The sequence below is a fragment of the Epinephelus fuscoguttatus genome, linkage group LG2, assembly GCF_011397635.1.
Source record: "Epinephelus fuscoguttatus linkage group LG2, E.fuscoguttatus.final_Chr_v1".
Taxonomy (NCBI): domain Eukaryota; kingdom Metazoa; phylum Chordata; class Actinopteri; order Perciformes; family Serranidae; genus Epinephelus; species Epinephelus fuscoguttatus.
Window position 1 is genome coordinate 41,113,720 of NC_064753.1, and position 26,957 is coordinate 41,140,676.

At 42.0% G+C, this 26,957-nt stretch overlaps 1 protein-coding gene across 3 annotated transcripts in view; it reads left to right on the forward strand.

The window, feature by feature from the left end:
- The window catches only part of samd4a (sterile alpha motif domain containing 4A), a 65,124-nt gene that overhangs the window by 25,736 nt on the left and 12,431 nt on the right, over window positions 1-26,957 (forward strand). For 2 of the 3 annotated variants that reach the window (XM_049566382.1, XM_049566373.1), the window contains exons 3-12: window positions 5,545-6,141; window positions 9,895-10,182; window positions 11,999-12,097; window positions 12,914-13,023; window positions 14,696-14,782; window positions 16,528-16,780; window positions 16,872-16,957; window positions 17,967-18,085; window positions 19,124-19,331; window positions 22,104-22,230. In XM_049566382.1, the coding sequence (XP_049422339.1) occupies window positions 5,545-6,141; window positions 9,895-10,182; window positions 11,999-12,097; window positions 12,914-13,023; window positions 14,696-14,782; window positions 16,528-16,780; window positions 16,872-16,957; window positions 17,967-18,085; window positions 19,124-19,331; window positions 22,104-22,230 (1,974 nt within the window). The remainder of the gene's footprint in view (window positions 1-5,544; window positions 6,142-9,894; window positions 10,183-11,998; window positions 12,098-12,913; window positions 13,024-14,695; window positions 14,783-16,527; window positions 16,781-16,871; window positions 16,958-17,966; window positions 18,086-19,123; window positions 19,332-22,103; window positions 22,231-26,957) is intronic. The other variant, XM_049566387.1, reaches the window with a different exon arrangement.

Below are 26,957 nucleotides of genomic sequence, written 5' to 3' on the forward strand. Positions count from 1 at the left end.
AATCCAGGGAAGGGACTGGAGCCAATTGGCAAAGGTTAAGTGTTCTGTGATTTATTCCATAACATATATATTTATTTATTTTTATAACTGTATTTTACATTTACATTTTTTTTCCCATCAGTTTCATTGCGTATACAATTGTGATATTTTTTGACCCTACATGATAAAAGCCCAGTTTAAATAGAGTGAGTACTATTAAGTCTTTTAAAACCCAACTCTGTCTTTTAAATGTCAGTAAAGAACAGCTCAGCTTTTCCACATATATTGCTGATTTTGTTGAACCAGTTGCATTACTCTGGGTTTTCCAGCGATGTGTTCCATCTTCAGTAACATGGTCATGTTATGGTGTCATATTTTGTGAAGAAGGGCGTTAATTTTCTTCTAAGTGCCCGCATTCCCTCGAACTGACTTGTGTACTTGTACTTTAGTTTTCGTCAGTGCTTCCCAGAATATGGTTGAACCATCTTCAGTGAACGAGAGTGAACTTGCTGCATCCAGCGGTGGTTGTACACGTAGGTGGACAGTGATGTATTGATAGATATTGCTGAGCAAGATGTTTTACATTTTAGGAGAAAATGAGTCATACCCCTTAGTCAGTTCTCAAACAGGGCCTTGTCTTGTTTTCAGTTCAAATGGGTCATGTGTTTCCCCAGCTGGACAAAGTGTGCTTACATGTCTTAATAGTCTTAAAAAGCTGAGTATCAAAAATGAGTTTGAGGACTCTGAGGTTAGTCTGTCTGTTTGCCAAACATTAGGACCTGCACAGTAGGGCTGAATGATTTATCGCATTCAGACAAAGATTGTAGTGTCATAGAGCACAATTTTCAAATTGCTAAAACTGCCATTAAAGAAAACCAACCAGGTCAGAAACAACTGGCCCAGGGGCTTCTCATGCACACACACTGCCCTACACGCCACCTCACATTTGCAAGTGAGAGTAGATGAAGACAACAGCTTGTTAAATGCCACACGCAAGCTTTTATGCTTACTGCACTACCATGTGAAAATGGCAAAAGCCGGGTTTAGATACAGTTCATTTGATAACATATAACATTGTTTATTGTAGGGAGTGTAGGGCTGCTCACATGTGGCAAAAATGATAATCATGATTATTTCAGTTAATATTGTATTATATATATCTATCTGTTTGCTTTCTGTTTCTCTCATACTTCTTCAGTGTGGACAAAGTGTCCAGGTTGTCAAGGAACGGTGGGTGGTTTGATGCAAGGTTGACAGAGGGAGAATTCTACTCTCTGAGAGGCACGGCTGTGTTGAAAGCAGCACCCTTGTCTTGGTGCCAGAGAGGGTGTCAGAGGGCAGTGCCTGGGCAGAGTGGCACAGAGTTCACCAGCAGGGAAATGCTGTGTCAGCCCCTGAACAAATGATTCTCTCTGTCTGAGGTTTCAGTGTTTGTGTATGTCAGACTTTCTTTTTCGGTGTTTCTTCTCAATGATGCTGATGTGATTCATCAGTTCCCAGTATGCCCCTGCCTCTCTGTCTGGCACGAAAGAACAAACTTATCATCCTTTGTCTCGTTGAATACCTGACACTGGTTTTCTTTCACTTTAAATTGTATTGTTTGTTGTGTTAGACTGTTTATATTGACCATGTCACATCGTGTGGGGCACTCACATGCTTAATTTTGACTTCGCACTCAAATATTTTTCAGCCTCTGCATCCCCTCTGTCAGGTGGGATGCAGGGGTGGGAAAGTGAAACAGAGACTCCTGGTTCCAGTGAAGTCCATTGTGATACTCTGAATCAGAAGCTATAAAGAAACAAGGGGTGGGGGTTCTCATCCTGTCCACTTTGAATTTGATTAGGCTTTTTTGATTAAGAATGTTAATGGATTCTTCAGGTGTGAGTTCGCTGCATTTTCTCTTAATTATAAATTTACTATTAAAGATTTCTTTACCTGGTCTCAGCTTGGTTCACTGGTTACTCACTCTCTCTGGTTGGGTCCATTTGTGTAATAGGTAGCTCAGTGTTTCTCCTAGCATTTGACCTTTGACCTGTGCTGGTTCAACAACTCTGACCCCTCTTTGAGCGGTGAGAGATGCTGTGTATTTGTCGGCTGTGAGGGAAACTGCTCCCACGCTGACTCCTTGACCTTCTAACCTTGGACTAAGGGGTCAATAAGCCTCAAGTAGGTTCCTGACTTCTAGGTGTTGAAGTTTCACAGCCTTTTCCAGCAGTTCTCTTTTAAAGTATTTAGTACAGACCTCAACACCCTCTAGAAATTTTCACTGGAATACTATTGGATTAAAAACACTTTTTTTTTGGCAACTTTGAATCTTAATTTTAGCTTTACCTCCTCTGTAACCCCCTAATGCTAAATCTTTACATCAGGGTCTAAGAGCCACTTTTTGCCAATAACCAACTTTTCCTTGTCTTTGCTGGCAGAAGTTTTAGCTTTACAGGTTAGGATCCAATTTAACAACTGAAAGTGGATTGTTTGTACTCGGTCATTGCATTGCTGTGCAGTGTGTTTTAAACTGAGAGACTACCAGTTTGAAGTGCAGGATAGATCCAGTGAGCTATTGAGCTGTTGTCATGTTAGCTGCCTGATGATGGCTCCATGGCTCACCTGGCTGTCAGAGCTCCAGTTAGCCACTAATGTTGGCTGTTATTCGCAAGTTATTCCGATCTCTGTGGATGCAATTATTCTCCTCATTGTTAAGCTCTGGTGAAGTCAGGTCGAGTAAGTAACCCAAAGTTTGCTCTGACAGCCCAAACATGTAGATAAAATCAGTTGGTAAAGGGATGAACCTCACAACATCATAATATAAGTCATTCGAGCATCATTGTTAGCTAAGCTAACTGAGAATAATCTGATTAAAAACCCATAACTTTTATTGATAAAGTCACCTCAAAAAATGTTCAGGTTTTACCTCATGATCGCCGTATCTAATGGGAATTTTACATAAGTATTATTATTGATGTCTGTAAGTACCTTAGCCTGAATTTTCAACCTGGTATAGGAGTTCATGGGAGAGTGCGAGGCTTTGACTTTCTGTATTCAGTCACCTTTGAGTTTGTGGAGCTGTATGGAGGGACGAAGTGAGACTTTCTGAGATGACTGGACTTTTGTATTTACCCTGCCATTCACCTGTTAGCCCTGCTAAATGTAGAGACCGAAGAAAGGACAATAAGTCATACACATGCCCCCGTCAAACAGAAAACTCCTCTGATCACTGTGTTTTCTTTACTTCTTTATATTAAACTACATTGAAGATTGTGTTTGATAAGGTGTTACAGCTTTTAGTTTTAATGGAATGTTTAATCTTTTAATACATAAAATGCTTTTTATTGATTATAAAATACTTTCAATATGTCACGCAGCTGCTTTGAGGATTTACTTCCAACAAATGTACAATAAACAAGTAGTAATGTCAAGTTTTGCCCTATTTAGTTTGAGACATTTTAGTTGCTGTCGGTTATTGAGTCTGTGACGACAAATGATGTTTAGTCAGGACTTTATATGGTCCCTCTGTGCAACTTGTGGTAGTAGACAAACTTTCATCTCAGATAGTCAAACAAATGTGTAAAAGTAGAAAACATTTTACACTCAAATGGTGACGTTTAAAAGCTGGCGGCGCACCGCTGCTTCTGTAAGCAAGTATTTATCAGGGTTTCTGTGTCACATCATAATGTTTTCCAGTCATTTGGAAATGAGTGAGTTTTAATCATGGAATAATTCCTGTTCGCGGATGGACCAAGGCTTGCCTCATTCAGAGGAATGAAGCATTACATCATCCCTGGAGCAGAGGGGAGTAACTCCTGGCTCCCCTCACACACCTCGCTCCATCCATCAGTTTATTTTCTCCTCCTCCCTCTCAAACCCGTTTCTACCTCAGTCTTCCCCCACCTCCTCCCTTCTTGTGCTCCATATCACTCTTACGGCTAATGCCCACTGCACTGCACTGTTTTATAGAAGCGTTTTTCAAGACTTTTAAAGTCCATTTGTGTTGCTGTTAGTGAAGTGTAAACTACATAAACAGCTGTTAAGATCACATAAACTCCTACTTTCAGTATTTTGTGAACCTATCTACAACTCTATTAATTTCCTGCATTTTGTTTTATTCAACGCTTCAGTGCTAGTGGTTTGTACTTCCCAGAACAGCAGTCAGGTTTGTTGTGGTGGGCGACGCATTTACGGAAGACAGAGTCAGCGTAGACTGGATGACACAACGCTTACGCGCTGCTTACATCTCACTTACATCTCGCATCCAGTGGGGATTCCCAGTTAGTGAAGGCTGTCTGCTGAACTGGGACAGTCTGACTTAGTTCACTCAGTCTTGCCCCTTGATGTCACCCATTCATTTTCCCTGACATGGGTCTGATTTCTTTTCTTAAAAAAGGGAGCTAAAACAAGCTGCTGTCTCGTCCAGCCTCATCTTGGTAGACGTGACCCATACATGACAAAATCCCTTTTCATTTTCATAAAATGCCTATGAACCTAAAATGAGTGGACAAAAACAGTTAGGGGTATCCTTTTGTGCTTTGTCTTCTGTTTTTTTTTTTGTTTTGTTTTTTGTGTTGTTTTGTTTTTTTAAATTCAGCAATAAGGTGAACACACTCATGCTGCCCATCCTTCTCTCAGTAGAAGGTCGTAGGATTGAATACATAAACGTGTGTTGGTTCCATGCTGTGTGTAGGCTCAATCCTGAATTATTTAATCCTCAAGTCCTGGTCATCTTTCATGGGATGACATGAATGTGAACCTTGTTTGGAAGGCTTTGGGGTCTGTGGTTGTCCATCTGCCTCATCAGAGCTGCAGCTGTCCACTCGACAGGGCAGAGAGAGCTGTACATCATCACAAAGTAGACTGTGACATTGGGATATCTTTGGACAGAAGGGCCAGCAGATGTATTTTCTAGTTTCACCTCATATGTCGGATTTAGAGACAAGATCCTTCTGGGTTAAGAATGACCGTGGCGGTCAAATTCACACAGACACATCTCCCAAGCAGGAAGTGAAGCCGTCCTGCGTCCTGCCTCTATTTGTGTGGCTGCCCAAAGCTGTCGGCCTGACCAGTTGGTATCTATAGACCTAGTCCAAGATGATTGGAATGGGCTCCTAACGGCCCACTGACTCGGACAACAATAGAGCTCCATGACCTCCAGGTTATGTATAGAGCTGTACAGCCACTATCGGCAGCCTACAGAGCTGGCTGTTTAGAGAAAGAGTAAAATAGAAAGATGACAGTGCAGCGGGTCTGACATCATTTCTGTGTCCTCTATTTTTAACCGTACATGTGTCACTAATCCATCTGTTCATTTATCAGTTTTGCTACCACCTTGGATATTGTTAAGATGAAAACTTAGATTATGTAAGCCGTGATGTTCTCTCCATCACTCTGGTGACTGGTCCAGTCAGGTCTGTCAACAATTGGCTGGCATTTTAAGGAAACACTGACATTTGAATTCATACACCTACTAGCCATACACTGCATAATTTCTTTCAAGCACTCTGGAAATAAATGGTGCCTTGGTTTGATTGCTTATTGTTTTTGTTCTTATTGTTTTTTTTTCTCCTCCTACAGGGGTGATCAGCCAGTGGCAAGGCGAGTCTAAGGAGCGAGTCATCTCGCTTGTCCTCACCCATCTCCCACTGCTCAAACCCGGCAACGTCGAAGCCAAGGGCGAGTACATGCGCCTGCTGCCACGCATCCTGGCTCACACCATCGAGCATGGCCGTCACCTGGAGGAGTCTCGCCAGCTCCTGTCATACGCCCTCATCCACCCCGCCACCTCCCTGGAAGACCGCTCTGCCCTTGCACTTTGGCTGAACCACCTGGAGGAGAGGGCGGCTGCCCGGGGAGACTCACTGGAAAGGCCTCCTCCTTCTGGACCGCACCATCACCACCACCAGTCCACACCTCCATCCACCCTCTCCTCATCAGGTTCCTCCTCCTCCACTAACACCTCTTCATCAGGCAATCTCTACTCCTTGCATCACCACCAGCGCTATGGCTCAGACGACCGCCTCAATGGGTGGCAGAGCTCCAGGGATTCAGGGCTGGGTGGAGGCTGGCATCAGCAGCAGCAGGGCTGTGAGAACGGGCACCTCCTTCTCTACCCGTCATCCTCTGTGCCGGCAACCATCAACACGGTCGGGACTGGTGGAAGCGGTAACACTCGTAAGTGAAGTCTCCTCTGTCCTGTGTTCCTTCAAGTGCACTGAGCATATTTCTATTCATGTGGAGCTTTAACAGGAGTCCGCACATACAGAAAATCAGCGTGCGTGGTTGTTTCTCACAGTGCTCTCACAGTGTAACACTTGATAATGTAATGTAATAGCGCAGGTTAACTTACCTTAACACCTTTTCAAAGTGTGATAAAATAATAAAAATATACACATATAATGAAAAAAATATGGCCTTTTAAAATATCTAAATATTAAAAGAGCACCAGCATCTCCAAATCTGGTCCATCATGGCATTTTTATTGCTTTTTAACACCAATACAGTGTTCTCTCTCATCCATACAAATGTCATGTTTTCATCAGGCGTCCTGCAGGATAGGTAAGGAGTTAGGGATGGCCATGAGGACTCGAGTGCTTGATTTGGACTTCAGTATTTGTTTGACATATGAGAAAGGTGCATTTTTTCGGTCGGGACGCAGTGATGGAACTGTTACCTATGAATATCTGTACAGATCCATGTAGCAAAAATGATAAGTTTGGACAGCCACAAAACAAAAATACGTAAGTATGACTTGTGTATTATAACTTATCTTTGCAGTCTGTGCAGCGTACAGGTAGGCTAACCCTAACCCCTACCCGCATTTCCTATGGGTGTTCATTTTGGGCCATTTTCTTTTTGCGAGTACTCTATAATGACTTAATGTGAGCGCTTGAATATGGATAACTTTTAAGTGCATACTGATACATACTGTAGACCACCAGCATGACTACAGATTGATAGAAGGGCTATAAACTTAAACGAATCATCCCATTGGCCATGGGAGGTTTTTACCCGTTTGTTCCATACATTTTATCATCTGACTGACTTGTATAATCGCCCTGAAAACAACATTTTTTAAATACTTATCAAGCTATTAACTTGAAAATGGGGTTGACCTTCTCAAAAATAATGTGAAGGGATTTAAACTAAAATGAAAAAACAATAATAATTTAAATGATTCACCGTTGAGAATGTTAAGTATTCTGTCCAGGTTTCCTCTGTTACACTCCCTCTTCCTGTCTGTGTTTTTATTCCATTGTCTTTGTTAAATGGAATCAATACTGCAGGAAACAGAGGTGGGTTTTTACTGGAGGATCCTCTGAATCATTTAATTACAAGAGACATAAAACAACAGTAAAATCTAAGTAGGTTAGTTTGTCTCCTTACCTTTTCCATACACAAACTCTGTTTGTTTGACAGAGAAGAGAGACCGTTAAAAAATGCCTCAAATAAGAGAACATCTTAGCGCTTACATCTGCCCACAGTTTAGATTCCTTAGTCACAGGTTTAAGGTAATCCATCAATAATAATCCATCACTTTCATTCATTAGAATAAGATGGCAACTTTATTTCCTTTGATTGCCCTACTTCACAGAAAAATTGCCAACATGTCACACTATTTCACACTATGTCACCCTTTGCACACGGAGAAAAACTGACTCCTTGTCAATCATTTTGTTGTCAGTGTGCAGACATTTTTTCCGTGAAGCAGGGCTTTAACTTTTGGCTACACACACCTGACACGATCTTTTGAAAACCTTGGATTCAAGGGCACGAACCCTTTCACAATTCATTTACTCGACTCACTTTTATTTCCTTTGATTACCTTATCTTTTCAGATGTGAGATGGACTTTTTAACCTCAGACTGGCTTTTGTACTTGTAAAGTCAAGGTGGTCAAAACCACTACACCATCTGAGAACGCCTCAGTGATTATAGCCACCTACTCTGGGCTGGCCTGATGATAACCTGGCCACCTGATCATCCTCGCCCAGACTAGGGTCTCTAAGCCTCTCTGTTGAAGTTAAGATTGTATGAATTTACTTTAGCATCAGCTGTGCTTGATTGGATATTAAGAAATTACACTTAGCACAAAAAAACATCTGTATAGCATTTGGCAGCACAACAACGAATACAATGCATCTTTAAATTCAGTTCAAATGCCGGTTTCATTATAACTCCATTAAAGACAATCTAAAGACACAAAGTGCACTCCAAACTTACCAAACTCACTAAATACACCCTGAACACAGTAAATACACTCTGAACAACCCACACAGCAACTACAGAGGCTGTGTGAGGTGGAAGACAACACACACAGAGGGCAGGGCTGTTGAAATTGAACATAACTATGGTCAGAGCAGGATATTTCCAGACAAGAATGCAAGGGCTCTGTGTTTTTTTTTTTTTCTGGGAGATGAAAGAAACAGCTGAGGGTTTATAAATAAAGACACATTTAAAGCCCTGCTCACTGCTCCAAGAAAGATCCTCTTGTATTTTTGACTGCCAGCAGCTTCAGTCCCACACAAAAGACCTCAGGATTTCACAACTGATAAACTAGAGTTACCCCAGCTGCCAGCACCTGATTGGTGGACACGATGAGCAGATGCTCTTCTCAACTAATGAAATGTTGATTACAGTAGAACTGATGTGTGGATATTCAGTGGTATGCAAATTTAAAGCACATAAATCTTTTTATTCAGATTCAGCCACCAAGTCTCCAGCACCCCCCTCCCTAAACACTGTTCATCGGGTCATGATGGTGATTACAGGAGTATAATTGTCCAGCCACATCAACCTGTGTGCCACTGACACCACATCCTGTTGACCCCCCCACCCATACTCTCAGCCGTAGTCCAAGCCACAGCAGCACATACCACCCATCCTTTCCCTTGTAAGGCAGCCTTTGTGGGAGACTGTATTTAGGGAAAATGGCTAATATTTAGGGACTGGAACTTGTAATGTTAGCTGGGCACCTATTTTAAACGGGGCCCATGAAGTCCTATACATAGCGCCAACAGTAAGAGGACCGCATATAGGAGGAGGAGGAGAGAGCCTGGAGTATTGGTGGCAGCTTACCCCGTCAGAGCGGCGACACAAAAAGCTCTCTGGCTCTCCACCTTTTCATTCTGTTTACTTCCTTCGGCAGGAAAACTCAGAGATGTTAGAGCTGCTGTTACCGGGGTTACAATGTTAGGATCTCAGTAGTAACAGTTACCTTTGTTTGACCCCAGTAAGCCTCCATCATGAATCCATCCTGAAGGGCACAGGATTCAATTATTAATTTAGAAAATAGGTCAGAGAAGAAGAAAGAAGAAAGGTTTATCATACAGACCGATGTCTTGGGAATGGAATCATTTCATTGCTGTAGGTTCAGGAAACATCAATGATAGTTCTACCTTACTTGGGGGATGTTATTTCGCTTGTAGCATCAAATTTGAGTCTTAAAACCAACAAGCAACTTAAGGAGAGAATTTAGATCCAGACCAAGTGACTGTGTGTGAGTTAATATGGCTGTTTCGTTTAGCAGCGCATGTTAAACTCGATAAACTGACTGACTGTTGAGCAGGCATTTTGCAGTACACATAGATTTAAGAATATCTAAATGCATTTTAGAGATGGAGATTATTAAAATTTGGATGTTAGCAGTCACAAACAAACTAGATATCAGGAGAGTTTTGTGGGTTCACTGCCTGGCAGATGCAGCCTCCTCCCTCCAGCTGTCTCTGGTTAAATCACAAACAAATACTGCGCTTTAATTTCACATCTGAGCTACTTTTACAAGTATAGCTGTTGAAATCTAATGTTAGCCGTAGATCAGAGATTGTGCAGTCACCTTTTGCAAAGCAGTAAACATGTTTTTTGATAATGTGTGGAGAAACAGCTAAATGTCTGCACCTACCTGACTGCTCTTGCTGTCGTCTTTCAGTCCTGACGAGTGGAGGTGGCAGCCAGCAGCACAGTCCCCTGAAGCGCTCTGTGTCCCTCACGCCTCCCATGAGTGGCCCCAGCAACCAGCCTCTGGGCCATGTCTGGCTGTCCCAGGAGGACCTTCGGACCGCTCGAGGCCCAGCCCCAGACCACGCGCCGCTCTCACCCCAGAGCAGCATCGCCTCCTCGGGCAGTGGAGGCAGCGAGCATCTGGAGGAGGCTGGTTTAGGAGGAGGGTCAGGTCTGCATCGCAGTTCCTTCCATGATGAGGGCAGTGGCATGAGGGGTGAGTATGACCACGTACGTTTAGTAGAACAATTCAGCTGAAAGGGAATGCCACGGACTTAGTTGCATTGTCACTACATTTTAACACACCTTTTTGGCCAGACATACTGTCGCTACTTTTCCTTGAAAAGAAACACCAATAAAGAGCAACATGCAACTACTATCTCAAAGTGGAGGCCACAGGTGGTTTATTTCCTTGTCTTATTTTCTGATAATTATATCAAGTTATTACAGTTAATTCAACAATTGTGTAATGTTTGTAGAAGTCATTCCAACATAAAAAATATTACCTCTAGTTGATGTAAAAAATGTGTTTAAATCCATAAATGCAGTGTTGATAGATCTTATTTTAAACTGTTTTATGGGCCATTTAAATTACTTGGCTTTCTAAAACCTGCAGATACCATGTTCTGACCTAGATATAGGCAGACAGTGCAGTGCAGTGAGGTCTGGAGAGCAGGGGATCAGACTACAGGGAACAAATATTAACATCATTTGGTGTGAATATTTAAAAATGGAGCATCAAACTGTGTTGATATTATTGAATAGACTGCGTTGTAATGTTCTGGGTGATTCAGGGTGAATGAAAAACTCACTACATTGATGTAAGCTTCTCTTTTAGACTTTGGCCCTGATTTTTCACCTGCAGACAGCTTTTGGAGCTCCCCAACAAAATCCTCAGATCAGAGGCAAAGTAGAGTTGGCTTGGCGCTTGCACGTCGGCACTCGAGCGCTATGCGTGAACTGTTAAAAGAAGTGAGCTGAGAGGCTTGCTGATGCATCACACAGATGCTCCCCAGATATCTAGCAGGCTAAATGACTGAGCCTTTGGACAGCCAATGTGAGTGCAAGACACAGGTTGAGGAAAGAGACAAGGACTGAGGATTGTGGTGCTCTTCAAGGTGTGCGTGTGCATTTGTGTGTTTGAGAGGAAGAGATAGAATGACAGAGAGATGGGAAGAGAAGATGGAAGGTGGACTGTTGCATGCAGTGTTTCTGTAAGTTATTAATAACTTACTTAGAACGCTGCATTGTCACTTTTTGACCCGCCTGCCTGAACCTGTGATATCTCCTAGTAAGCACCTATGGGGCTGACTCGCGCTTCACATGACGCACTCATTGGGGATTCCTCCCAGTGAAAGATCTTGGAGAGTCACTGGTCAGTCATGTAAAATGAAAACCAAAATGACTTTGAGACTCTTGATTACAAGAGAGCAAGTTGTGTGGTGTGAGCAGTACAGTGATCTGACGACTCTGAAAGTGGTGTAGTGTGAACCTTGCTTTACATGCATTCACCTAGAGGCTCTGGCAAGTTGTTTATCCAGTCAGAGCAGTTTGTCAGGGGAAGCAGAGGCCAGAACTGCTAACCTCCGTGACCTTACTCTGAGGCTATCACTCTCTCCTCTGGAGCTGAAGCCTTCAAGCAGCCTCTGTCTTACCTTTCAGAAAGATTTTTCATGTTGTCATGTAGCTAAACAGGAAGGCAAAACTAACATTCTTCACCGACAAGTTCAAGAGAACGAGCTATCATTTGTCATTTTTACTTTAGAGGAAAATATTGACGGAATATTCCAGTTATCTGTTACTGCCAGAGAAGACTCTGCGCTGGGTGTCAAGTGTCAGGAGGTGGAATAAGGTTTACAGAGCACTGACTTCTTAAGATTTAATGTTGGTGTTTGTGGACTCCCATGGCTAAATATTTTGTTTAATCCATCACAGATTTGGTCTTAAACTATATGAAAAGATCTATTATTCATTGAAATCAAACAGTGGTGTAATTGTGATCAAACACTCAGTCTGTATTACTTTACTGGAAGGTGGAGGTCTGCTTGTACAGTGGGATGGACAGACCAGTCCCTGGGTGCACAGTCATAAAAGTCCATGTTTGCTGTCAGACCTTCGGCAAAGATGTCAAAGTGAGTCGTTAGATGAATATAGTGCAGCAGATTAACAAAAGAAACATACCATAAACATGAGTAAATACAGCAAACAAAGGAGAAAAGCACATTCACAGAGGTTATTCAGTGTCTTCTAAGTTGCACAAAAGAGACTGCACCTAGCTTTACTCTGAACTGCAAAATAGGACAAAGATGTCTCACCAAATAGCTGCTAGCAAACACTCTCAGTGGTTTGAATGAGCATGGACAAGCTGGGCATTACTAAGCCATGTCTAACTAAACATGTGATCAGTAAGAATTTAATCAGTTGATCATTCTGCCAACAGCACTTCTTTCTTAATGCTCATACTTTAGCTTGATTTAATCTCACATATTTATATTACACACATGCACATTTGCCTCAGATAGTTTATACATTACAAAAACAAAATTTTCCAACATGTAGACCATGTGAACACAACACTAATTTGTCAAAAATATATCTTTTCATTTTTATCTACGATGTATACTTTGAAAACATTTTACTATGGTATTATATATTTTGTCCAGTCAGTATGTTAGGATATACTGAGGGACCAATGTATGTTTGTATACATTGATTTAATCTGGAATGATCTTAAGGTTGATGTCCAAAAATGTATTTCAGCGCTATTGTCTTTTGCAGATGATTTTTTTTATGCAATATGTATTTATTTTTAATTCCTATGTATGATCAATTTTTATTGACAACAAAAAAAAACTATGTAGGTTCTATGTTGACTGCAGCAATGATAATGTAGGAATTAAAGCTGCCCAGTGGAATTATTATTATAATAATTGTCTTCTGCCTCACAGATGTTCCTGCGTGGCTCAAGAGTCTCCGTCTCCATAAATACGCTGCTCTCTTTTCTACCATGACCTACGATGAGATGATGTCACTGACTGAAGAGCAGCTAGAGGCACAGGTTTATACACACACACACACACACACACACACACACACACACACACACACACACATGGACAGAGTTCATTTCAGTTTAATTTGTTGGAGGACCAAGAACTTTATAAGAAGAAGTTGTGGCAGTGTACTTTCGTTCTACACACTGTTACAAGTTATATGACTAAGTCAGTTGAGTCAGTAAGGGCTGTCCCCGTGAAAGTCGAAGATTTGAATCATCAGAGACCTCAGTCGACTGAGGTTCTTCAAGTTGGGCAGTCGGGATTTTTTGGTTTTGTTTTGTTATTGCACCAGTCAGTGTTCAGCGTACTTCTGGGGACGTTTTGATCTCCACATCTAGCTGCAGAGCGAGCGCACCTCACTTTCATGCTGCTCTCTGGTACAGGCAGCTGTGGACTCAGACCCAGTAAGTCTGAGTGAGACGTAGGCTGCTGCCCCGAGGAACAGAGGCTTTGCCAAGGCTCCGAGATAACTGCTTAGAAGTGGTTAATTTACAGAACACAGTCACTTTTTTCAATATAGTCTCTGGCTTTTGTTTGATATCTACTGTTGGCAAAAAATGTTGCACAATTCCGATCCATCGTTAGCATAGTTAGCATGCATTAGCTCAGAGCGTGACCTTGGCTTGTTTACGGTATTGCATGAACATCGCAGTTAACCAGAACATCCGACCAAAACCCATTCAAACTCTTCATTCATTCACAATTCTGTGGCTAGGGCAACAACTCAGGTCCCTCTTTACTTCTTGTCAGTGACTGCATTAAAATTAATTCCAACAGGAAATACACAGGGACCCATTTATAATATTTATGTTGTCAATTTTGAAGCGGGCTATATGGAAAAAAAGAGGAACAAATAGGCAAACATTTGTATTAAACAGCCAAATCGGATTCAACTACCGTTCTGAGTCAACATTATCAAACGCATACAAACCTTATAATGCACCATTTCAGACACTGACATTTTTATGCAAGGCAGTACTTCAAAAGACTGCATTTCACGGTGCAGGTCTAGTACACAAGTGGCAGAAACTAGTATTAGATAAAAAGTTTTAATCAATCTTAGTTCAGAAAACAGATGTGTTCCTGTAACTAGCTTTAGCCAGGTCAAGTTGATAGGTTCATAATATTTTAATAAATGGTACAAGACTAATGGAACGATTGTTTTGCTTGTACTTAAAGACATAGAGGAGTTTATTCTGAAAGAGGATGCAGCTAAAATTACCACAGCTCACCGGGAAGCCGTATACTTCCTCCAGGTGCTGCTGACTCCTTCTATTTGAACCCAACATAATGCACAGCTACAGTGAAACGTGCTGAACTTCAACAGAGTGAGAGATGTCCTATGTGACAATGGATTCAGTTTACTGCTGTTGGCTTGACCTGGAAATATCTAGATTGGCAGTATCAGTTTTTCATGGGACATGTAAGAAGTTGTATCAACTAAAATTAATCAGCTGGAATCAGTTTTAACCCTTTCTGCTGTCCCAACCAAAGATGAGATAAGTCATTTTTCTCCAAGCTTCACTGGCTGCTGTGAATTTTCCAGAAAAACCTCACTATTGAGGAAACTAGCAGACCCTTTGAAAGAGCATTCACATTCTGGTTTTACACTGCACATCTCTTTATCTCAAGGAATATGTATCAGCTGTTTGACACAAAATTCTTTCCCAACAGAAGGTCACTAAAGGAGCACGACACAAGATTGTTATCAGCATCCTGAAGCTCAAAGAGAGGCAGAACCTACTGCGCAGCTTGGAAAAGGTCAGTGACTATACACCATGTCCTATTCTTTTTCTCCTCTTAAAAAATCTCACAAAGATTTTAGTCCTACCTGAAATTATTTGAATTCAGAAATTTTGTTAATTTATTTGTTATCGATGATTGAGCTTGTAACCTTCACCACCACATCTCCACCTCGCTTCCTGTGTGTTTGTGAGAGAGAGAGTGAGAAGGGTGGCCATTCTCAGTGGGTGTTATGTATCTGAGATGGCAGCTAAGGGAACACCTAATCCAGGAAGGAGAGTTTTGGTCTCCGAATTTAAACTCATCCGCCCCCCTTCTGCCCCTCGCCCCTCCATTCAGCCTTCAAAGCAAGACAATGGCACTCAAGGGCACACCGCAGGAGGGACTTCTTGGGCCGGCTAAATTCAGGCTTAACCTTTTCACCAACGCTTCATTTAAAAATTTGTTACCGTTGTATTGGTAGGGCTGGGGAAACAAGACACCTGTTGCTTGGTATTTTGGGTTTACACAGACTCGTGTAGAGGACTGCTGGGAGGCTGATATGGTGCATGTGGACACAAGTACTGAAGGAAAACCGCATGTATGTATTTTTGGTTTTACTTTATTCTCTGCTCTATCACATGGCAGTGTGGTCAGGGATCTGTCCCCTCTGTTGGTCTGTTAGTCTGTCTCTGTCTTTATATTCAGCATGTTCATTGAAAGTAACATAAATTTATTGTATGATAATGTTAAAATTTGTGTCAGGGAGGTGCAATACGATGATAGATGAAGCTGCAATACTTAGCCCCAAACCCGTTTCTTATTTTTTTCCCCTACCCCTTGTTTTCAATTGCCATCTTACCCCTCAGAACAGAGTTACAAGGGGTAGTGGTTGAAATTTCCCACTATGAGATGGGACAACCCTTCAAGATCCTGGTATGTTACTGGTAGTCATCAATGCTGGCATTTAGATAAACAGACACGACAAGTGTTCGGACATTGTGAATTTGCTGTCTTCTGCTGTGGTGATTTCTCGTGTGGGCTGTAGGCAGCACTTTACAGTTGTCAGGATGTCTGGATTTGTCCAACTTAAGTTTCATGCTAGCATCGCTCAAACTAGTCATTAAAAAAAAAAAGAGAAGAACACTGCTTCCTTACCAGGCCACTAGTGGTGCTCTGTGGTTTAACGTTAGATAGTAAGGGGGGCTATATGACAAAAAAATTTGTGACTGTCATGCACAAATCTGCCATGACATTGTAACGTTAGCTAGCTAGCTTGTTAGCTACCGAAGCATTGGCATACTAGCAATTTCTTTTGTTATGTTTGTTGTTAAGAAAAGGACCATAATACATTGAAACTACATTAAACTAAGATAATACTCTGGTTACTGTATTTTTAAACCGTCATTAACGAAGAAAACCTTTTGTGGGTTTCTTTTGTTGCTCATCCAGCTGTCTTGCCCATGATTTCTCATAACACTTGTTTTGGTGTGTGCCTCTTAAAAGCTTCAGTTTGGAGGGCCAAGTAGCCCTAACACTTCACTCTACCCCTCTGTCCCTACAAGAATCAGCACCTGACCCCTGTAAATGTGAACAGAGGGCTGAGTGTTAAGTGGTAGGGGTAAGGGTTGTGTTGGGATTTGGCCTTATTCTTGACGTCTTTATTGTAAATGCCACACCAGATCTGTCACTCAGATAGATGTCCTTATTATTCTACTGAGTCATATCATCTGCTCCTCCCCACACCCTCCCTTCTCTTCTCTGCTGTCATTTACCACCACTAGGATGTGTTGGAGGGCAGTAATCTGCGCGCCCCGCTGCAGGAGCTCCACCAGATGATCATGACGCCTATCAAAGCTTTCAACGGTGGTGAGGAGGCCTCCCTGCAGCGCCCCCTGCTGAGCCATGAGGGCAAGAACGCAGCGCCAGGCTCCCACCTGACTGGAGTTGGCGGAGGCGGAGGGGAGGCTGAGTCAGGCGCAAGCGTCATCGCCGAGGGGGATCTACCCGGCCAGTTCACACGTGTCATGGGCAAAGGTGAGCTGCGTGCACCAGCACTCGTTATTTTCATGGACTGTGGGAGGGTTTGATTTTAATGTTTTATTTTCCATCTCTGCCTCCTCCTCAGTTTGTACCCAGCTACTGGTGTCAAGGTCAGACGAGGACAACATCAGCTCCTACCTACAACTCATCGACAAGTGCCTTATCCATGAGGTACCCACTCCCTCTGGAATACACTTATGTAGTCCACACACTTTTTATCAAAATGAAAAATCAAAAACATAGAAAAACACCACAAATACACACAGCACAAATATACTATGAACAGACAGTACAGGAGGTTTAGACCTGATATCAGTCAGTGAGAATTTAAATTTTAAATAACCAACATGTCTGCATGTAAAAAGTATATAATCAAAGTTATGTTTTTCAGTGTTGTAAGTTTTGACTTTTTCCTGAAATGACTATGCACAAAATGATGGTCAAATAATATGTATTTAAGTTTAATTTATTTTTTTTAAAAATCCTAAGAGAGCTTTTCTACTAATGGTTATCACTAATGCATCCATGATTCGGCACGTAATATTTGGTAAACATGTAATAGGTCTATTCTAAATACAGCAAATATGTACATACGTGGAACTGCCTCCCGGGTAGTAATATGCAAAATATCTTAACTTTCTTCATTCAATTATTAACATTTCAGCCTCCTGCAGAAACTTTCACAGAATTGAAATTTAGACAGAATTCATCAACTCAATAATTTGAGTTGTGTGTCAGTAAAATTAAATACCACAGATCATAGAAAAGTTCTGCTTGTTAAAAGAGGAATGCTCAGGGCGTCGGTGGCTTAGTGGATAGAGCAGGTGCCCCATGTACAAGGCTGTTGCCGCAGCAGCTCAGGTTCGACTCCAGCCTGTGGCCTTTTGCTGCATGTCATTACCCCTCTCTCTCTCTCCACCCTTCATGCTTAACTGTCCTATCTATAAAGGCAAAAATGCCCAAAAAATATCTTTAAAAATGCTCTCACCCAGACCACTCTGTGCCTGTCTGTTTCATTGTGATATTGTAGACTTCGTGCAGTACCAGATTTTAGATTTACTCCCATGTGAAGCAGACTTTGGGTCATTTTTTGCGACACAATGTACCTGAAAATCCTCTGCCGTGCTTCATTTCATCCACGATTCGTACTCTCTGTTCTCCCCTCCCCCCTCCCTGTCAGTCCTTCACTGAGACGCAGAAGAAGAGGCTGTTGTCATGGAAACAACAGGTCCAGAGGCTGTTCCGGTCCATTCCGAGGAAAACCCTCCTTGACATTGCAGGGTACCGACCGCAGAGGAGGTAAACGCACAGACATGCGGTGGCTTTCATTTCCTGGGTTTCACTGCCTGTGATGAGAACACTATTAATCAAAGTCACTTTAACTTTAATAAAAAGAAGCAGAAAACCCCAATTAGAAAAGACAGATTTCTGGCTTTAAATGATGAAATGAGTGGGAAATGTTAGAAAATGTTAGAATATAATTGAAATTTTAATAAAGTTCTCTGCTTCCTCTTGACATGTATACAATTATAAAAGGTTAAACATAGACAAAGGTAACGTTGCATCGTATTTCAACACATATGCAATTAATGGCAACTAAACATTCAGCTAAATAATACTCGCTGTAATATTTTTAAAGTAACAGATCGCTTGTTTGAAAATGTAACGTTTCTACTCCGCGCTGTTCGTTTGGTCACTACTGCAAAACCTCACCTCGGTGAGTTTACGGTTGGGGTCAATTTGTTCATATGGAAGTTTAAATGGAAGTTAGCCTGCGACAACGGTTGCAATTGAAATGGTACACATAAAAAATGGCCGTTGCTTTGATCATCCTGCTACATTGATTTGAATGGGAGTGTCAGTTCTACTCTCATTCTGCTTCTATGGAAGGGAGTTAGAGAAAGATTTATTCATTAGTTTTTTAGACATTTGGCAGATTTTGCTTAAGTAAAGATAAAATTCAAATTAATATGATAATTTAATCTTAAATGAATTAATTTTTTTTTTTTTTAATCATTACTGCAAGTTCAGCTTTGTTCAGGACATTTATCATTCTCCTCCCGAACACCACAGCTTCACCAAACCAGAGGAAAAATTGCAGTGGTGATGAGCGTTGTGCAAAAAATGTCCACTGCTTGTTATTAAAATGTCTGACTTTGTTTTCTTCTTTTTTTAATAAAGATTTGAGTATATATTTAACTTATCTTGCTCCTATTTACCTTACTGTGAACCTTGGTGAATGCTTAACTGCTCTTTTATTATTACAATTTCAACACCTGTCATCAGGATTCTGCCCGTGCTTTCCTGTATCTTACTTTTTGTCTCGTCCTGTTGCAGCCGCTTCGGCCAGTCCAACTCTCTCCCCACCGCTGGCTGTGTTGGGGGCACGGGGGGCGTGTCGGCCAGGAGGAGCCTTCGCCAGTTTCAGATGCCCTCCAGGAGCTTGCCAGGTGCCAGGCTGGGCCTGCTGGGCAGCGGGGGGCTGCTGGGACCCACACCTCGCAGCTCCAGCAGCACACCCACCGGTCCCAAGCAGGGGAGACAGGTGAGTGAAACCAGCAACCAGACAGGAGAGGTGAGCGTAAACCAGCAGGGAGAACAGGGAGTGAGATTACAGGGTGGACAGTATGGAGAGAGGTATGATGAGCCTTTCAGTGTCCAGAGAGTGTTACTATTTAGTAGTTTTTCTTGACTATACATTAATGTATTCATTTTTTGTAACCACTTATCCTGTTGGGGGTCGCGGGGGGGCTGGATCCTATCCCAGCTGACATTGAACGAGAGGTGGGGTTCACCCTGGACAGGTCGCAAGACTATCACAGGGCTGACAAACAGAGAACATTCACGCTCACATTCATACCTACGGACATTTTAGAGTCATCAGTTCACCTAGCCTGCATATCTTTGGACTGTGGGAGGAGTAGCCGTCATCTTGAGAGATTTTCAAACCTAATTAATATGCCCCATCAGTTTTATATTTAGTGTTATTACTTAATCTAGTATCAGTAGATGTGGTCAAAGACATGAGATGAGGCTGGATAGTTCAGATTATTTCCTAAAAGGCCTGTTAATTAAAATTCTCTTATTAAAAATGAGAGCTGAGCTAATGGTATCATGGTGTGTGTAGTGACTGGAATGCTGAATGGCAGTGGTGTTCGTGACTGCACAGAGGAAGATTTTGAAATGCGTAATAATACATTCCAGGATGTTTACAGTGACCTGGGCAGCAGAATTCCTTCTTCAGCACGTATCCTGCCTGAAATAGACTTTTTATTCCATGACAAAAAAAATGTGGGGTGAGGATGAGGAGCAGTGGTGGTGTTTGGCGAATGAAGTGAGGTGGATGGAACTCATAGGCAGGTCACCCCACATACCAGAGGCCCTGCGTCAGTGCCGAACACTGAAACAGGAGGAGCTGTGGAGCTGTTGCAGGCCCATCCTGGCACACTTCGGTCTGGGCTGACCCAGTTCATTGGAAACCTCTCTCCTTCTCTCTCTCTCTCTCTCTCTCTCTCTCTCTCTCATCCCTTACAATGGGAGGAAATACCTCAGTTCCTCCTCCTCACGCTGGACCTTCTTGTGTGGGACTGTAGTGTGGATGTGTAGAGAGAGAGAAAGAAGAAGAAGAAGGAGGGTGGGAGGGAAATATATGAGTCATAGTTTGGGAGAGGTAGCTGTGGTGTAGGAGGAGGAGGGGCAACAAGAGAGTTTATATGAGTGTGTATGAGAGTGAGAGAGGCAGTGAGAACAGTGCACAGGCATTTCCTGTTTTTCCCTGGCCCGTGGCACTGAAGGGCTGCGAGGGGAGGTGTTGGGGGGCGGGTTGGTGGGGGGTTAGTGGTGTTGGGGGTATAATAGGCAGGTTACAGGGAGGAATTCATGTGGTGAGTGTCTGAGACTGTCATTAGGTGTGGGCCAGACATCCAGACAGGAGCGTGGGGAGAGAAAATGTTGAAGAAGCTGCGGCCTTGATCTTTCACCCAACTTCTTTCAAGCTTGCATATTTCATTTTCCTCTTTGATCAGTGAAAGTTTAGCAATGTGTGAAAGCAGTGATGCAGGGAATGAATGTAAGGAGGAGGATCTTTGAACATGAAATTTGTGCATCGAATAATGATATATTATTATGTTGTCCGTGGTACATTACAACTGTGTAACAATAGGCCTGTCACGATAATTGCTTTTGTTGGATGGTATATTGTCCCAGATATAATTGAAATTAAAGATACTATTGTCTTTGAGAAAGACGGGAAAAATGGTTACCCTTTTGTTATGTTCTCTAAGGTTTTAGATTTCCCACCTACTTGAGGTGTTGGACCTGCACTTGTATGGCGCCTTTCTAGTCATTTGACCACTCAAAGCGCTTTTTACACTATGAGTCATGTTTACCCATTCACACGCTGGTGGCCGAGGACGGAAGCTGGGTGGTTTGCTGGTGGATATAAGGAGTGGAAGATGAAGTTGTTGGAGGGTTAAAAGTACAAACTATGGAGTTTTTGGCTTGTTGCTGGGGATGTGCAAGCTAGTGATTTTCAGGACTGAGCCTCTTTCACTCTAAAATTGCAGCTGCAGGCTACTGGTAAGATAGGATGTGTCGTCTTTAATGTGTTGTTTTATTTTTCTTCGGACTTGTGCAAGAAGGTGAGGAAGGAAGAAAAAAAAGATGGTATTGCAGCGCTGAAGTCTCGTTATGATCTGGCATCATGTTGGCTAAAATGTTGGTGACATTCTTAATGTAAACAAACAGGCATGTAAACACAACGGGCAATATTGAGGTAAAAAAAAACCGATTGACTCTATTTGTCCACATAGTACCATAAGTTGATAATGTAATCATCGTGACTGGTCTCTGTAACAAAAGTTAAAGTCTACATGCAGCCCAAAACTATATCGTGTTTAACTTTATTTGTTCATAAAGGAACATTCAACATACGCCATGCACCCTAGAAAAATATTGATTTTGATGTTGATTTCTGTTTTAGAAAAACAGAATTGGTCTTCAGTTTAAACAAAAGTTACATTTAAAAATAGATAAGTTTAAAAGTCTCAGCTACATAATTTAGTGACTCCTTCGGGATAAGTTGATACATTTTACAATTGATATGTTGATATATTTTATAAGTGTTATCAAGCAGAATTTGTATATTAAATATAGTTTAGTTCATTTTGAGAGCAGAAGCAGAAATTGTATGTCTTACTGTTCTGTCAGTGAACACTAGTGTTGAAGCATATTAATGACAGTAGTAGGAGTAATAGTCCTACAGAGATTGCATGTTCAAGAGGTTAATTTAATGCTGTTGTTTAAATATTCTCCTCAGGGTCTCTGGTTTGCCAACCCCGGAGGAAGCAACAGCATGCCCAGCCGGACCCACAGCTCCGTGCAGAGGACCCGCTCCCTGCCGGTTCACACCACGCCACAAACCATGGTCATGTTCCAACAAGCAGGTGAGAATCACAGGAAAACATCCTCAGAGTTGTTTATTGTGACCAGTTTATACTTATAATCAGTGTTTTTTTTATTCTCTATTTAATATCGACAAATTATTGCTTCCACGTCTGAAATGAGACACACCGCCAAAATCTGCAGTAACAGTTTTTCCCCCTTTAACACTTAAATCTTCTTTTAAAGGCAGTGATGTATCCCGTAGTGTCTTACTGTCAATTTTAATTTATTTTTTCATCATCTTCTCTTTTTAAAATTCAGACCTGACAGTATTGGCATGTTTGGGCTGGGTTATGACCCATTTTGGTGTTCATTCAGTGGTTTTAGGTCTAAAAGTATAAATATTAGAAGTAAATATTAAATATTAAAGTCCTTGTCTCGTTTTACCTCAAACACACAAACCACTCTGCAGCTGACCTGTTCTGTTCAGATGAAAGTGTCAACCAAAGTGTTGAATTTCGACAAACTTGAATTTCATATGAAGCTCAGAACATTGAGTTTCAGCTCTGTTCACTTTCTTCTTGTTATCATGGTGAAAAATCACAGAGACACACAGGAAATAATTATCCAGTCATCGGTTCTTATGAATTGACAATATTGGTCTTCATGCAAGACGAGGCATCATCTCAACATAAAACAAAATTGCATCTAAACATGAGGAAGTCATCCTCAGTGATGGAGATCATTTTTAGCCTGGTCTCGGCCTGAAAGGCCCCGGCTCAGTGTTCACACAGGGTTGGGTCACGGTGACCATCGGCGCCAGGCTGAGTGACCTGTAGTAGCCTCTGCTGACTGGACTTTGTCCCACAGGAACAATGGTCAGTAATAGTAATAGGACAAGCTGGGACTTCCTCTGCTCTTGTCACACACACACACACATAGACACAAACACACACACACACACACACACACACACACACACACACACACTAGAAATGTTCTCTTTTTAGAATGAAGAGGAAAAACAGATTTTAAAAAAGCAGGAGGGAAGTTGGAGGGAGAGTGGAGACTGTATGTGAGAGAGGAAGAGATAGAGGCAGGGAGGGAGGAAAGAGTCAGAGGAGTCTCACAATGAGGCTCTTTGTGCAGCGAGGACATGGCTCCCTGGCCCACTTTCCTTCCCTTCCTTCTCTCCCTGACTCGTTCTCTTTCTTAACTCCCCCTCCCTCTTTCTCTCTCATCCCTCCATCTCTGCTTCTTAAACAACACTGCAGAGTCATGCACTCATAGCAGTCACCCTCGAGGGTGGCTGTAGCTGGGTCTCGGCCAGAGCAACTGATTTGAAAGGCTAGACACCCCCCACACTTTCTCATACACACACACACACACACACACACACACACACACACACTGACTCTGCACGTATGCGCAATCTTTCTTTCTCTCTGCTAACAGATGTATAAAGAGACTTATTAAGTGAGACACAGCAAAGAAAATGAGGGGATGAAGGAACAAGTGTGTGTATAGTTTACTTTAGTGTGTGTTTGTGTCGCTGTGAGTCTGTGTGTACAGGGGGTGGAGGGATGTGGGGGGCGGATTTGGAGCCTATAAATAGTCCAGTGTGGACTACTGGGCCTAACTAAGCTTTTCTCTCTGGCCACAAGGGATTTTCACCGCCCGGCCTGTGTTGAAGACTCAGCTAAGGACTAAATGGCTGGAAGGGGTTGCTAGGCTGTACTGTGGCCCAAATACAACCCCCCACCTTTACCCCTCAACACACACACGCTCCCCTCTCAAACCTCAGCCCAACCCTCCACAAAACAGTCTCCACCCTGCTTACACTTTAGGCCAAGACAGCAACCAGCACCTGAGAGTTAGAGAAAAATAAAGGGGGCCTTAAAGTTAAATTTTTGTGATGAGAATCCTTTGATGATTTATAGTTTTTCCAGTGTGTAGGATTGAGGGGGTTTATTGGTGGAAATTAAACATAATGAGCTACCTTAAGTTACGTTATGGGTATACACTGTGCGATTTGGGGCTGTCCCAGACGAAAGATGACCATCGTGGGAGAAACAACGATGTCTTTGGTCGTGACTCTAAAACAGTGGTCTTTCGTCGCACTGTGAGACAGGTTCAAGGATGGCCGTTGTCAACGTCTTGCGACCAAAGATAACCTGAGATAAAATTCTGATGGTGTCAGAAATTTAGGATGACTATCTCACAGTGTGACAGCTGCTATGACCTACGTCTACTAATCAACCAACAGAAATGCAGCACGAAATGACGCAATGGTCACCGCGACACCGGCACTAAACCCAAACAAATGATCGCTTGCCATGGAGGTAAAACGAACAAAAAGAAGTCTGTGGAACTCCCAGAGGAGTTCCACAGACTTCCACAGGAGAAGAGGAAAGTTTGGTGGAGCTGTGGCAGCAGAAGCCTTGTTTATTTGATGTTTCCTCCTGCTGCTATCATGACTGCGAGAAAAAAAGACGCTGCATTGAAGGAAATTGTGGAGGAACTGCAACTTCCAGGTGAGCAAGCTACCTATGGTGGCGCAGATGGATGACGTACACTGATGCGGTGCACGCTGATGACGTTGCATATTGACGCACGTCGTTACCTGCGATTCAGTAGTAAACAGCCATCGTACAATCTGCACACATCAAACTTGACGTCGTACCAAAGTATATTAGATCCACATCTCACAGTGTGTCATGCAATAGTCTTGTAAGATTGCTAAAATCGCACAGTGTATAGAGGGCCTTAGAGTGAGTTGTGTATATCTACATAGGTAACGGTTCCTTGTGTACGGAGCGTGCCATGTTGCACTGCCATGTTTCTACAGTAGCCCAAACAGAGCCTCTTGACAGGGCCTTTCGCATCAGCCACCATAGTTAGATCTCTATCTGTGACGGGCAGTGTCGAAAAAATGTTGATTTATAACCTGTGGTGTGGGAGTTGCCCATTGCCTATATGCTGAACAACGTGGAGAAACACTCATTTGTAATGTGAAATTGCTTTATTCAATGTTTATACTGTTTCAAATGACCAGAACCATTTCTTTTGGAGAGGAAGATACTTCTACAGATAATTTGGCTCATGGTAAAAACTCCTTAACGCCTGGATCAGAAATAAGGCGAGCACACTTTCAGTTATCAGGAAAAAAAAGGATGAACACATTATCATGGAGTATGCAAGCCACCCGTCTGCTATGTGCCAAAAAGCATCAGAGAAGAATTGATTTGTAAAGTGAAAATGCTTTATTTACTACTTTAATCACCTGTTTAATTTTGTTTTGAGGGAGAGACCTCTGCAGATAATTTGTCTTACTGTAAAAAAAAAAAAAAAAAACTCCTGAAAAATAAACACTGAAGAAGTCCCAGCTGGGAGAAGCTTCAGCTTGTTGCAGTCTGCAGTCTTTGCGGTTAGTTGTCACTAAATCCCCCTCAATCTTACACCCTGAACCTTTAACATAATCCAAATAACGTTACTATTTATAAACTTGGAAGTGAGTAACTGTAGCAACAGGATGTGCAGTATGTCTGATAATTAAATCACTATACTGGTTTAATGATGTGAGGGCTGTAATTAGGGATTATTTTCAGAATTGATTAATCTGCCAGTTATTTTCTCAGTTAATTGCTTAGTCTGTGAAGTGTGAAGCTCAAGGTGACATCTTAATACTGCTTATCTTGTCCAAAGACTGTATAAATAATGGACATCACCCAATGACTTGGGGACTCCCGTTTGCAAGGCTTGAGTTTGGCATTTGAACTGTCGCCATCTTGGAAATAGAGCCAAAAGTAACCATATTTTGACAAGAGGGCAGAGCTGTGGAGGAGTGAGAGCTGGATCTGACTCCTAAGCTGCCTCACAGACAGCCTGTCACTCAAAGCACTGTTAAATATGCGTAACTTTAAGCCTTAATAAAATGTAAATGAGTGAATTTAATAAATATTGATCATGCATACAGTTGTCATGAAGAGGGAAATTAGTGATGGAGACCAAAACAAATTTTTGTATCAGACTGTAAACATGTTTATTTCTGCTGTAAAGTTGGGCATTTTAACTTGGGGGGTCTGTGGGGAGTGACATGCTTTTGGGGCCAGCCTGAAGTGGCCATTTGATGAACTGCAGTTTTTAGCATTTCCTTGCTGGCTTCATTCTTTAGCCAAGGTTGCTGCTTGGTTAATGTTTAACCCACAGTCAAAAACAAAAAGATATTCAGCTTTACATTAAATAAAAAACTAATCCTCCTACAGTGTTGTGTTTCTAAACAGTGCTACTTGAACACACCATACAGTATTATCAGTTTTTAAATGTAAAAGTATGTGTTTACTAGGAGGACTTTAAGACAGAGATGACAATTAGAGGGAGAGATTATCATAGTAATATTTCATATTACCATGCAGTTAAAAGCAAAAAATATCACTTACATTTCATGTTATTTTGAATTAGTGAATTTAATTTTGTCCTCAATCTAGTCTCCACACCTTCACTCACACACACACACACACGCACACACACACACACACACGCACACACACACACACACAGTCACTCAAAGGGACAAAAGACGCCATGCCCCTGCAGTCATTGTTTTGATGTAGCATGTGTCTCAGTGCTGGGGTTAACAATGTGGTATAATCTGATTATTGAGGCTGCACTCTGGTTGAGTGGACGGCATTGTCCCAGTGGACTGATCTGAATTCATTTCTCTACTTCTTTGCCAACTTCTCATCTGACGCCAATTTATTAAAACAAAAAAGGCAAGAAAAGAAGTTTG